At 39.3% G+C, this 15,448-nt stretch overlaps 1 protein-coding gene across 2 annotated transcripts in view; it reads right to left on the bottom strand.

Annotated features, from left to right (window-relative positions):
* PCCA (propionyl-CoA carboxylase subunit alpha) overlaps nt 1–15,448 on the bottom strand; it is a 4,227,722-nt gene that overhangs the window by 719,818 nt on the left and 3,492,456 nt on the right. For both annotated transcript variants that reach the window (XM_044071233.1, XM_044071234.1), the window contains one exon: nt 7,112–7,165. In XM_044071233.1, coding sequence (XP_043927168.1) covers nt 7,112–7,165 — 54 coding nt within the window. The remainder of the gene's footprint in view (nt 1–7,111; nt 7,166–15,448) is intronic.

Raw genomic sequence — 15,448 nt, 5'->3', positions numbered from 1 at the left:
GCGGGCAACTAGAAAGACAGTGGTATTTAACAAGACAACTTAAATGTGTGGGAGGGCGGGAAAAAATTCTGCCTGACTCAGAAGAGAGAGAGCTGTGGTCTCTTTTGAAGTTTTAATATGCTGTTAAAACAGAATGCAAGCAAAACACAAGGTAAAGAAAACAAACTACAGTATTCAAAATATAGAAAGGCAATACAGTAATACAAAAAATAAAAGCAAACTAACCTTTCCTTCAGAGCAAAGTGTAGCAGAGTCTGGATGAGCCTTTCTGGTAAAAATAGTGCCCAAACTTGTCTTTTAGTCAACTCAGCTCAAGCTGCCTGACAGTTTGGGTATGTGGAAGGCGCCCTGAAGCTTTGTTGGCCAACTGTTATATCCTTGTCAGGATATAACTAATGCAGATAAAGCTACAGCAGCAGTGATCAATACGATGAACATCTTGGTTAACGGAATAGTCAAATCTTTACCTGATTTTTAATATAATGTAGGTGTGATGCTAGGATTATTCTTTCATTATATACTGCATTGGCACAGCATTAACACAAATGCTACTTGCCTCTTTGGCTCACATTCCCCTAATGTAAGTATAGTTAGAGAGAGTGGTTCTTTCATACCAGTCATGCTTGCTACCGTGGCCTGAGAAAGTTCTTAATACCATTAGCAATGGAGGAACTTTTCCTGGTCTTCAGACACAGCTGCTGGATAGGGAATAACTTACTTTGGACTACACCAAGCTTAACCAGGAAACAGGATAAAGCCATGTCTGGAATGTTCTTGTTAAAGTGGGAGATCAAGTTTTGATCGCAAACTGGATTAAAAGTTCCTTTTCATACTATAAGGAAGTGGTCTCCCAATAACATATATGGGGTGGGGGTATTAATTCTACTTATGAAAACAGAGCAAAGCATGCTAGCAAAACACGGGTGTATTGCAGCATTTATGATGAACTGAAGACCCATATTATCTTGTGAATGAGGCACAAGGTGTACTTTCTTCAGTGTGTTATCTTTCATTATTTATTCAATATCAGTGTAAATGTGGTATCTATTTTTCTGACATGGTCAACACAAGTTAATTATTACCCAGAAAATTCTTAACCCTGATACAACACACTAAAATTAGGATAAGATCATTAATGTCACTGATAAAACAGTTTATCATTGGTACAAGTAGTGAGAAAAGATAACTGTCAAGACCATACCCTTAAAATATATGCACCGGTGGCTTAGTACAGAACTTTAACAAAATATAACAACAGGTTACTCAAGATTCAGTTCCTCCTCAGCAATTTGTCAACAACGCAATTTGCCAACTAAAAGTAAATGGCTGAAAAGCAGAATTTCACTAAAGATCAGAAACTGCTTGTCAACTGTGCCATATACCATGTAACTAAACTGGTAGATATTAGTGTTCCTGGCCAGCAGCATTTTAGAAATGTACTGTCGTTAAGCACTGAGTCAGCATTTTACCTGACTTTTATTCCTCACATCTTATAGGTTCATACTAGGCTATCTGCTCTAGGGCATTTATAAGCCTAGCCAGTGTGTTTGGCTTTCACCACCCATTTTAAATTAATTTTGCTATGCCCTTTTTCGAGGTTAGTATACTGTGCCTCTAACAGTGACACAGAAGTGATACCTGGGGTAAATTTACGATCTCCCCATCCACTCATCAAGATTCCTCTTGAAGAGAGTTAATGAGGGACTCTGCCTAACCTGGACTGGGATTTTATTCCAGAAAGAAGGGAGCCTCTGGGTTATGAATCTCTCCCTCCAGCATGTTCTATTTATTTCAGTGCTGAGGTTCAAGTCTCTCGAGCGCGTAGCTCAATGGGATTTGGATTTTCTGAGGTGCAGCATGTCCATTAATTCTGGGTTGGACATGGCTTTATACGTCAGGCACAGATCGCCTCTGAGCAGGCGGTATGCCACTGAGTAGAGCTGGAGTTTCTTTAACCGGGCAGCATATGGCATCTGTTTGAGCCCTTTGATCCTCTTGGTGAGGTACTTTTGGGGTCTTTCCAGTTGCTGCAGGTGTCTGGTAAGGTACATCCCAAAAGGGGCATTGTACTCAATTAAGGGCCTGATGAGGGATGAGTAAAGAGGCATGATGACCTCCCCTGATCTAGATGTGAATCCCTTCATGATTAGGTGGGCTATATAAAATGTTTTTCTAACCACTTTGGTTGTCAAATGAGAGACTGCTATCAACTTGGGTCCCCAAGTCCCTAATTACTTCTTCTGTACTTAATGGATTGCCACCTATGAGGTAATTCGTGGGCACTTTGTTTTTACCAAAGGGGATGACTATACACTTTTTGGCGTTTAGCTTGAGGCCATGGCTCTGGCACCAGTTGTCTGTTTCTATGAGGCCCTTTTGGAGGATGCTTGTGTCAGCTGGAGAGTCGATTATGGCGCCCAGTTTGCAGTCATCTGCAAACTTGGTCAGCCACAGTCCTTCCGTGTTGGCCTGTACCTCCGAGAAATATATACCGAACAAGAGAGGTCCCAGGACTGAGCCTTGTGGGACGCCACTTGTAACTGGTTTGGAGTCTGACATGGCTCCAGCAATTCTAACCATGTGGGCTCTGTCCTTGAGCCAGTTTTCAACCCATCTAGTAACATAGGGGTTTATATTTAAGCTGGTGAGCTTATCTATAATGCCAAAGTGGGGTATTGTATCGAAGGCTTTTGCGAGGTCCAGGTAGGCTGGGTGGACCACCTTCCCCTCGTCAATGGCCTTGGTGACTGTTTCAAAGAAATCGACCAGGTTTAAGAGGCAGGATCTGCCCTTAACAAAGCCGAACTGGGTAGGATCCAGTGTCTGTAGGTCCCCAATATCTTTATTTATGAGGCCCATGATGATCCTTTCCATATCTTTGCAGACCAAGCTAGTCAGGCTTATGGGGCGATAGTTTCCAGGATCCGTTGAGGCACCACCTTTGTGGAGAGGGACCACTGTTGCTGTACGTCACTCTTTGGGTACATATCCTGTAGTAAGGCTGAGATTGAACAGTAGTTTTATGTTTGGGTTTAGCTCTTCTTGGTGTTCATGTTTTGGAAATTTAATTCTTCTCTCCCTTTCTCTCACATATCTGTACTTTAACTACTTCCTTGTCTCTCTATCCCCCTTTTTTGTAAGTTCTTTCAATTATTATTACTGTCTTTTACTTTGTTATTTATATCGACTTTTTTGACTTAAAACCAACATATATTTTGTATTTAATGTTTTGTTATCATGTATGTAGATAGTGGAGCTTTTCTCCTCGGGCCTCCACTGAAAATGGACTTGTATCCAGTTGGACTAGCCCGGTTAACAAATGTAAAATAAATAAATAAATAAAATAAATGTAGAACGCAGCCCGGGACACTGCCTGGTCCCATTGATGCTGTGTTTTTTGCTTTGGAGAGGGCGGCTCTTATCTGAGCATCTGAGATGTCAGGGGGGAAGCACTCTGCTGGGATAGATATTTGCCCTTTTGGTGGGGAGGGGGGGGAGAAGTTTGCGCTGAACCTGTCAGCTAGGATGTTGGCAATCTATCATAGTCTATCATCTATCATAGTGAATAAACCACTGAGAATCAGAGAAAATAAATCAAACCAAATAACAGTTGCTAGACTGAAGAAAAAAAAAACACAAAAAACACACAAAAAATTACAGATCTACTAAGTCACTCCCTCAAAATCAGAAATCTGAAGACACAGAAAGAGCGTTATCTAGGTATCACATCATATCAAAGATCTACTTGGACACAGCACAAATAACATTGGAGAAAATGAGTCTTCCTTAGCTAGTTAATTATGTTAGAGCCTTATTAAAAGTATATTTTTGTAACACACACATGCATAGTATAAATAAATCAAATTAAACCAGATTATAAAGTTAGGCTTCTATTTAACATAGATCAGGCAGCACAGTTTAAAATAAAAAAGACCAGATAGCTTTAAAAGATAAAGAAACTTCTGTTTTTTTTCAGCTCTCAAAAAATGGTGAATGATTTTTTTTCACCTTACACTGTTCAACTGCAGAAGCATATTTAACAAAATGCACTTTCTGTCATTACAGGAACAGAGTTTTATCAGATGTCTATACAAGAAACACAGTATCTATGATAGTGGCTGAATTAAGTAAAGTGCTATACAGCACATTTATAAATCTTAGCACCATATTGTCCTCTCTCTATTTTTTTATGCAAGACTATTACCTGGCCCCTTACAGAGACACCCTTGAAGAAGAAACTTAAAACCTCAGGAGACCTACTTCAATTTTAAATGCTACGAAAAGGAAATAAATGGCAGCTTTATAACAGTAGGAAAAGTCACAGTTTAGTGACAGACAGCACAGTCTGTGCATGCCTCCCATGATATCAAATGACAAGATGCAGCACAAGCTTCATCTCCTGCTAATTAAACGAATCAATTAAGAAGACCATTGTTGCAACTGTGTAACTGATGTTCTATAGTGACAATAACAACCCCATGGGGAGGTCTTTTACTGCATTAAAATGCTGTCCCCCACAACTCCATCTGATATTATTAGAAACAGTTATTTGCGCCTTGCTGTCATATTAGCAGCAAAGGCAAATTATGGAAAGAGTCAGACCAGAATGGTCCCAGTATGAGACCAGGTTTGGTTCTCAGTCTCCAAGGGGAACAATCTCTAAAATTCCAAAGTTCCCCAAAGTTCTTTAATGGAACTGATAAATCTATCAACACAGCATCCATTTAGGTGTTAGGTAAGGGTCACATATTTGCATACATTCCTGCTATGGAGATACAATTCACGCAGATAAATTATCATATTAAATTTACCCTCCTGAGTCAAACTGATTGCATTCCAAATTGTTTTCGATGACTGTCATTAATCGCTTCTAAATCTTAAATGCTTGCTCTGAAATCTAATTGAGCTAGTGTATCAAGGGTCAAATTAAAAGGATCTTGATGTTAAATCGTTTTAAAACAGGTTATATTCCATGACACTCAATCACACGGGTTCAAGAGACTAATTAGCAGAAAAGAAACCATGCTTCACAATGACAACAATGAAAGCAGGTCTAGACTGGAACGTTTTTGGCATTTCTCGTATTTGTATTAGCTAAGTAGACACTGCAGGCAAAGTCTACATAAAACATACTCTTGTAAGCAATCATTAAATTAATACTAAGCAAGGAAATCCAGGTACTGTTTTCAAGCTAGTTAATACTACATAATTATTTGTATCATTTTTAAGAAAACATATTTTTTTACTTAATGTATCATTTGAAAATGCTGGCGCTTGATGAGAAAAATAAATAACAGAAAATGTCAATTTAACTGCAGCTGTGAGGTATAGATTTGGATTACTTATTCTATTAAATATAAAAATATGCTCCTACAGTAGGAGAATCATTACTTTAAAATACTGTTTTCTGCTTTCAAACAGTGTGCTGTTCTGCATGTGTGGCCATGTTATAATTAAATAATAACAAACAATATTGTTTGGTTATGCAAGAGTTAAACAATTACTAATACAGCAGAACCTGTCTATGTTTTCTTCCAAGCTCCTGTCATCAGGAAACCCTTCTACTACCAGATAGAAAATACAGTCCAGCTTCTAGCTTTACAGTTTGCTCTTTTGACTACAGTCTAACACCAGTAAAATTCTGCCATAATCCAGCCAAACATTCCCCCGCTCATATATAAGGAATAACCATGCCTCATGTATAAAGATAAGCCACTTAATCAATCAATGGAAACCATGTCTGTGGCTTCAATCAACCTTTAGTAACAGTGTTCTGTTTTATTAATCCATACTGCATTCCACTCATGCACAGCACTGTGAATGGGGAAAGCTATACAGATGCTACAATATCCATACACCATAAAAGCTACCTCTATTGATGTATAATACTCTTAGCTCACCACACGGAGTTACCAATCTGCTAGGATTACCAAACCTCTTTTCCTGTGACATAAAACTTAGCCTGCAGAGGTTTTAGGAAATTTTTCACCTCACAAACATTTGAAGACTTGAACCATGAAAATGAGTCACTGGTACAACAGGATGACATTTCAAATGCATAGACTCTCCATGCCAGTAACTTAGTCAAGCAGAAGTTCTCTGAATAAATGCAATAAACTAGTCCATCTCTTTGAGCACTAAGCATGTAAAACCACCAATCTCTTGCATTTAGAAATACCTAACGTTAAACAAAGAACTAGAAATCTGCTGGCTTAATAGAACCTCACAGAACAGATATGGCCACATTAATGACAAAAACCTAGGTATTCAAACTGCTCTGTTGTGACACAAACTAAGTGTCCAATCCACCTGCTGTAATGTATTATGCTTCCTTCAGCTATACATAAAAGAAGCCTGTTATAATACAGCAGCCCTAGTTTGCTCTGCTTTACTGCACAGCACATCTCTGATTTGCCTCACCCCTTGCATGCATGCGTTTACTATCTAGTGTCATGCGATCAACTGAACCATTTTATTTAAACCAATGCCCATGTGACAGGTTAGCTGGCTGTGCTTCAAATCAGCTAGCTTTAAAAGAGCTGCTGATGGAAAGGTCATTTCTGTATGCACTTTGTAGCACCACGCTGCTTGCTGCCATTGTAGCTCAAACTGAATTTGTGTGCACTCAAATATACAGGGTTGAAATCTATCATAATGGGTGACTGGGAGGGGCAGACGAAAAAATGAATGTTTTTGTGATAAGGGATAATATATACGTGCATCTTCAATAGGGACTACACCAGCATTTCTTATATACTATAGCCTATAACACAATTAGCTCATTATTCATCTTATTAACATGGTGTAGTCCTACCTCCTGCAAAGACCAGTGCACTGTACACTGTCAACAGCCTAGGCTTTGGTGTCTGAAATTTAGCAGCCACCTTCTTATAGACTAATTACGGATTTCAATCAACACACCTCTTATAAATCTTATTTAATAACGCTACTTCAAACAGTGGCATTAGAAATAATCTCCCAGAAAACTCCAAGAAATTATACATGAAAGGTAAAATCGATAAGGTAAATGCTTGGTCCATCACTGCAGTTTTAATACAGCAGCCAACACATTATATATCACTTTACATGCTATGATGCACTGAGAACTTACCGCTGTGCCCAAAAACTGAATGGTCATGTTTCCAGCTGCATCTCGAGAAAGGCACTGAAATTAAACAGAGGTCTCAATTATAGGCTGTTCAGAATTTTACAAAAATGTACTTTAGAGTCATTCAGTTTTCTCGTGTTTCATTAAGACAAAAATGCTGCAATCATACTTCACACACAAAGTCCATTGCTTCTGCTCCGTGTAATAACTGTAAGAATAATCTGTGATACCACTTCGTAGTTTAATGGTGAAATAAAGTTTCATGATTGCTGTTACAGGACGCTGCATTAGGGACTATAACTACTTGACTGATGAAGGCAGCGGTGTCTTGTGGTATCACAGTAGCAACATACTACAAAATAAAGCTGCCAAAATCTGCAGCATTCTCACAGTAGCTGTCAGACCTATCTACCTCATGATGGGACCACTTTCTTTAGCTTGCCAGTAAAATTCTGTAGTTCACAGGAAAGGTATTACACAGAAAATATTATTATTAGCACAGCAAGATAGAACCAAGGACTGCTTACAGCATTTAATGGACAACACTTAAGTTCATCATTACTTCTAAACTTCAAAATTGATGCCTTAATATTCTTAGTAAACCAATGGACAAAGAACATGCAAGTTCTTTATCACAATTTTGCTTCTTATCTTAAATTAAAACAGTTCAGAAGACTCTGACAGCTAAGGAATTTTAATGTTTACTAAAACACAGGTTACCTGAAAAGTTAATATAGATTACAAATACAGATGTACTTTCTCTGACACAAAAAAACAATGCTAACCAAAATTTATTTTAATTCTTAGCTTTGAAAGATGTTGGCATTCGCAATATTTTAAATGTCTGTTAGTACTTCAAAGAAAAATACTGTCTTCTTTAGAAACAGCACAAACAAACTCTTGTTTTTATCAGCAGGTTAGTATGCTGCCAACCCATCAGTAAAATCATATAACAACACACAAAGATGTGCCAAATTTTGACATATTTCAACAATGATGATTAATGGACTTAAACATGAAGGGAAACAAAATGCAATACAAAATATGACATTTACTTTTATAGAGGAAACAGGAATGTACACTTTTCCCACAGTCTAGGATAAACATAATCAGGTTTTGGAAACTCTAAAGACGAACAAAGTATTTGCTTCCCTACAATATAGCCACTTCATGCCAAAACAAATACGAGCTGATGGGTGGATAAGCAGTCATTGTACAGTAGATGCAGAGGTGTGACTGTGTTTTCTAACTAGACCCTATCACCATTCCTACACCCCTTTTAGTAAGCCCTTGTACTACACATATAAGCAAACAGTGTACAGCAGTCCTACTCAAGCATCTTTGATTCCGTTAAGGGAATATCCAGTTAAAAGAGCACATCTTGTGAAACTGCTGATTAGGAAGAAGAGTTCACATTCTGTGGCAAACACATGCTATAACTCTGTACATCATCAACACCATTTCCACTGCCAAATGTCAAGCAGTAACCTCTGCTGATTACCAGTGCCCTTTAAACATTTTTAATGTTCCATACTTTTTTTAAATACAAAATAGTTGCGACAGCAAGTGTAAGAATGCTGTATTTTGTGACTTGTAGTTGATTTTGTGCTGTATGATTAAACATCCTATAATCTTTAGTAGAAGAAGCTGTTAGATCTAAAGGGTGGCAGATTCACTACTGTACAAGATAAAGGCAATCAGAATCCAACCTTTGGGCTGCCCAATCCACAACTACTGAATTTTACTTAAACAAGTTGATTATTCTTCCTGGAGACCTGGGTTCCAGGCATTTTGCTAAATAAGATGTCCTTTGCAAAGAAAACTAACTCATTCTCAGCACCATCACAGACTCTTACTACCTACAATAAATGACTTTGACTGGAAAAGAGGTAACACGTGAGCAGTCACAGGTAGAATAATGATGAGGGAGAGTTTGCCCAACTAATATCCTGCTTTCAAAAGTTATGAATTTATTCTTAATCTGCATAAACAATGTGCGAATACATTCAGCACACTGCAGTCTGAATTAAATGCAGATTTTAACATCGCATTAGAGAACGGGCAACCTGTAGATCAGCACCCTGATTAGAGAACGAACATTCTCCAGCAGGGTGTTAATCTACAGGTAATGCCTGCTGAAAATCGAGTCCGCCACTTCACTGCAGCATATCAAGGTGCCATGGAGCTTGGAATGAAAATAAACTAACGGCCACCATTATTTTACGCTCGCAAAGCAGCGCTTTTGCTGTTTAGCAAGTGTAAAATATGGGGGGGGGGGAGTGTGTGTTTATGTCTGTGTGTGTGAGTGTATGCGTGCATGTGAATGAGAGTGAGATCGATCTAGCCATTATTTTACACCTGCTAAACAGTGCTTTTGCTGTTTAGAGATTGTAAAAGCTAAATGAGACAGAAAAAAGTATGTGCATTTACATTTCTGTATGTGTGCATGTGTGTTTATGTTTCTGTCTGTGTATGAGTGAATCCGTGCTTGCGTGCATGAAAGCGAGGTGTGTGCAAGTGAGAGAGAGTGAGTGAAGAATGAAATCAATTGAGCACTGGCAGCAACAGCAGTTAAGACTTTACATACCTCTCAACTTCTTAGCTCAAGATATTTGAATAAAACCTAAAATAAATGGGGAAGAAAGGCTCAAAATAGGAACATGTTTTAAATACTGCTGTTATAAAAACACAAAGCTGTTTGAATAACAGGATTTATGTTAGGATGCATTTTCTGAAGTGCAAGTGCAATTGTGTGTGTGTGTGTGTGTTTGAGACATTGAGACTGATCGACCAGTTAAGCAGCAGATAAGAGGTCTGCATACCTCACTACCTCTTAGCTCAATATATTTGGATAAAGCTTGAAATAATGGGGGAACAAAAGCTCAATAATAGTAGCAGATTTTAAATAGTATTCTTATAGAATTGCAAAGTAGTTTAAATAACAGGATTTATGTTAGCATGAATTTTCTGAAGGAAATAAAGTCTGAAAGTCAAATCTATGTCATTATTTAGTGACTTCAATCCCACTGACTGACAGTTTAGGGGTAAGGGACAAAAAATAAAGTAAATGTCTAGATATTTAAAAAAATGTATATTTTGGATGTAAAATGCTTCCTTCAACACCATTTGCATATACTACAGGAACTTTAAAACATTAGATGGAGGAACTATTTTACATTAAAAAAATATATAAAAAATATAGCAATAAAAAAATAAAGTAAGTAAAACACAGCAGTTTTTACAAACAGCTCCAGGGTATGCGTTATTGTGGAAATAATGCCTTTACAGGGGTGCAGAGGCCCTCTACCTGTGGCATTGGGCCTCAGAACACCCCTAGGTGTGTGTTATTTCCACAATAACACACACCCTGTTGGGCATTATTGCTTGCATGTTGTACAGTGTGTATAGAATCAAAATGGTCGCACCTGTAGGAACAAGAAGCAAGAATTAAATAGAGATAGAACAACTGGAATAGCAATGCATACTTGTACGGAAAAGGATACTGATCTACATTATTAATTATTTTGCTAAATGCTTAACTATGAGAATTGCAGTATATGTATTATTCTTTAATTACATATTTAAAATCTATACTGCACATCAGACATAGTATTATCTATCACATGGGGTAGGGGAAGCACTGTACAAGACTGCGCACAATTCTAAAATTTATGACAGCAGCCCAGAATTCGAAAAGGCAGACAGAGAATTGAAAATTATATGAGGTCATAAGTACAGATATATATATATATATATATATATATATATATATATATATACATACATGAAACGTACAATGTATGATATTTAACTGCTCTCAAAAGCAAAGCTAATCATCTCTTGTAATGAAATGAACAATGCAACTGAAAGGGAAGGCTAGCTATTGTTCAGTACAGATATTCATGCTATGATTTTTAAATCAGTTTAACAGTATGAAACAAGAGTTTCTAGCAATGGCTTCTGTGGATATGGTTTTAATGTGGCTTTTCACAACTAAAACTAGGATTCACAGAGACGTGCTGCATGTCAGTACCAAGACTGCATAGTTCTGCAAAAATGCACAGTAGTAAACAGAATAATTGCATGTCTAATGTAAGATAGGCAGCAATTCTGAGCAGTCACCTCTGCTCAGTTCCAAGTAGATGAGCAACACAGCAAAGATGCATGCAGACACATCTGTTCAGAAGATGATGTAAACAGAAGCACAATGCACAATATGTACAGTAGCTCTGTGCCAACATGAGTGAATCTCTTCTTAGTGCACTAAACTGCTGTATATCTGAAAGAAGCAACAAACAGCAGTACACAAGGAAGCAATACCATAAATACTACTGTGTTACACAGCAGGACAAAATAAAGAAGCAAATAGCAACATATAGTAATATAAATTAAAGCAGTACGGTCTCCACATACATGAACACCTGTCTGATGCATAAAAAGGTAATAAATGATTGTACAGGAAAGTAAACAAAGGGGAAAATGAAATGAAAGTAAACAAACGGGAATGATACCACAGTACAAGGACAAAATGATTGACTTCAACAATTGGCTAAGCTTCTGGTGTCATTCTAAGGGGATTCAGTATCTGTTTGCCTGGGATGACATGATCGACAAACAACAATGCTTTGCCAGAGATGGCCTGCATCTGTTGCCCTTGGGATTCCGGATACTGACTAAGGCTCTTGCCACCCCTATAGTATCTTTTTTAGGCAAGGTTCAAATGACAAATTCACCACCATAACAGGTACAAGCAAGCAAAATCTGAGGGTAATGCTACATAATGCTAGAAGTCTAAACCTCAAAATGCACTCACTCGAGGCACTCCTTAAAATGGAGAACATCGACATCTGTGCAGTGACAGAGACCTGGTTCAAGGCTCCAGAGAACACCCCTGCATTACCAGGCTATAATTCATACCACACCTTTCAGACTCCTAACTTGGACCGAAACACTAAAGGCGGAGGCGTGTTCATATTCATTAAGGATATCCACACCTCCAGGCTAGCTGCTCAGCATAATGCATCCGAGATTATCCAAGTGCAACTAACTCTGGGCAAGACCGCAATCCAAATTGTAGCTTGCTACATATCCCCACCATGCCCCAGGAGTCCAACTCCTCATTTCTTGATACACTGGAAAATATTAGGGTACAACCTAACACCCTAATAATGGGCAATTTCAACTAGCCCACCATTAACTGGGAAAACTACTCCTGTACCAACTCCTGTGCTGAAAGTTTTCTGGAATTCATAAATTCCAATGCATTGGATCAACTTATCCACACCCCCACCAGGGGCAGCAATATCCTAGACCTCGTTATTACCAACATGGGCAACCAGTGTTCCACACTAGAGGTCAATTCCTCGTTGGTCAGATCCGACGACAAGCTAATCACCCTAGACATCTACATCCCACCCCCCATTACGGAAATCTTCGTAAAAAAATTTCTCCAAAGCCAACTTCATGCGTCTTAAGACAGAGGTGGCAAACTTCACAACACCCATGCTGACGGACAATAGAGGTACAACTGCTGAATCCTATACAAATGCACTTTATAAGCACTTACACGAGTGCATGGATCGTGCAATCCCTAACAGAACCAATATGCTATTCTCCAAAAAAAGGAAGCCAATCCGGTGGTCCCCTGCTATAAACAAACTTTACAACAGAAGAAAGAAACTGTTGCAAAAAAGAGGAAAATCCCATGATTGGTGGAACTCCGTGGTCAGCCTCAGTAAGAAGCTGAGAGCCCTAATAAAATCCTCCAAAGCTAGTTACGAAAACAAAATCGCCACTGATTCTAAAGACAACCACAAAGCATTCTATAGCTATGTCACGAATCTCAACAGCAACACTCAGATCTGCTCTGAATTACAGCACAATGGCACTAAATATAAAGAACCAACTGACATTGCCAACATCCTGGTAGATAAGTTCAGTGCTAACTTTACTCCTCTCTCACCCCCTAAAGGGCCCATCTCTATACCGGAAGAATGCAAAGTTCCTGTAATCACAGCTGCACTGGTAAAAACACACTCTCCAAAGCCAAAAACACAGCATCCATGGGGCCTGACAACATCTCAGGCTGCATTCTACACGAACTACAGAACGAACTGGCACCCCTCCCAAGTAGCTTCACCTCAGGCTTTGTGCCCACTGAATGGCGCACAGCAACGGTTATCCCATTCCACAAAGGGAGAGCCATCACGGACCCCAGGAACTACCACCCCATTAGCCTGATGAGCCTGGTCTGAAAAGCTATGGAACGTATAATCATGGAACTTATAAACAATGACATTGGTAATCTCCAAACTCTGGACCCTACCCAGTTCGGGTTTGTAAAAGGCAGATCATGCCTCCTAAACCTGATAGACTTCTTTGAAGCGGTCACCAAAGCCGTAGATGAGGGTAAGGTGGTTCACACAGCCTATCTAGATCTTGCTAAGACTTTCAACACCACCCCCCACTCTGGAATTATACATAAACTCACTAAACTAGGTATAAATCCCTATGTCACAAGATGGGTTGCCAACTGGCTCACTGACAGAATCCACACTATAAAAGTAGCAGACTCTAAATCCGACTTCAGACCAGTGACAAGTGGAGTACCACAGGGTTCAGTCCTGGGTCCTCTCCTGTTTGTTATCTACTTCTCTGAAGTACAGGCTAACATAGAAGGTCTTTGGCTAACAAAGTTCGCAGATGACTGCAAACTAGGAGCCATAATCAAAACTCCTAACGATGTGGACATCCTACAAAAGTGCCTCATTGAGACAGATGCCTGGTGTCAAAGCCATGGTCTCAAGCTCAATGCCAAAAAGTGCATCACCATCCCTTTTGGTAAACACTCTGTACCCATGAACTACCACATAGGCGGTAGTCTACTTAACACTGAAAGTGTGATAAGAGACCTTGGGACACAGGTGGACAGTAGTCTCTCCTTTGATGATCACATCGCCACAGTAGTCAGGAAATCCTTCTACGTGGCACACCTCATCATAAAAGATTTCTCATCCAGGAAAAAAAAGGTCATTGTTCCCCTCTACTCATCACTCATTAGACCCATTACAAAGTACAACACCACTTTTGGTATGTACCTAACAAGACATCTACAACAACTGGAAAGGCAGCAGAAATACCTCACAAAGAGGGTTACCAGCCTCAAACAGATGCCCTACGCAGACCATCTCAAAAAACTCCAACTTTACTCTGTCTCATATCACCTACTCAGAGGCGATCTCTGCCTAACATACAAAGCTATGTCAAACCCAGAGCTGTTGGACATGCTCCACTTAAAGAAATCCCAATCCCTCCGACCTACACGCTTTAGGGACCTAAACCTTGTCACCACAATAAAGAGAACATGCTGGAGGGATAGATTCCTGTCCCAGAGACTTCCCATACTCTGGAACAAACTACCCATCTATATCAAACAAAGCTCCTCATTAGCACTCTTCAAGAAAAATCTTGATGATTGGATGGGAGATAGGAAATTCACCCTGGGGATCACTTCTGTGGCTCTGCTTGACAGGGGCACAGGAACATAATTTTCTTGGGTGGCAAAAGCCAGGGTACCATTTGGCTAGGCTTCTATAGGCCCTAGGGCCAATAGCCTAGTACCTACCTATGAACATGCCCTGCATCTTCTTCCTAGGTTCACATAATTCTCTGAACATCTCAATCTACTTGCAACATCTGACTGTATGTAAATACACTGGATTCATACCCTAAATTCCTAACTCTGCCCTCTACCTATCCTTTCCATACACTTCACCTTCATTATCATTATGTTGGCATCACAAAAACTAATTCTGCCACCGTACTGTACAGCATGAGAAGAGTTCAACATAAGATCCATATGAATAGCTATGATAAAATGAAGCATTTAATACTCTCTGTACCAATAATTACTAATACTATGCACATTGCTCTAGCAAATCTCTGCCAAGTTGCTATACACTTGAATTTTACTGTATATATACAGCTGATGCATTAAGTGAAAAGTCACACTTAGAATTAAGTAACATCTTGGTTGACTCAAAGATGACAACAGCTAAAAACAGTTGTTGTGTCTTTCGGCTTTTCCCGGTTAGGGGTCACCACAGCGGAACTCTCTCTCTTTCTTTCGGCTTTTCCCGGTTAGGGGTCACCACAGCGGAACTCCGGTCTGCTAATGACTGGCAGTAGATTTTTACGTACTGGCTTGCCGGGCCTAATGCACAACCTTCAACAAAGGAACGCCCATTCATGCATGTCACTACACAGAAGACGCTCTAACTGAGAATCGAACGGGCAACGTCTAACTGTGAGGCGACAATGCTACCGCAGCACCACCACCGC

This window comes from Protopterus annectens, chromosome 5.part0, assembly GCF_019279795.1.
Source record: "Protopterus annectens isolate FY-2018-M chromosome 5.part0, PAN1.0, whole genome shotgun sequence".
Classification (NCBI taxonomy): domain Eukaryota; kingdom Metazoa; phylum Chordata; order Ceratodontiformes; family Protopteridae; genus Protopterus; species Protopterus annectens.
Note: the sequence above shows the minus strand (reverse complement) of the source record. Positions and strands in the feature narration are given on the sequence as shown.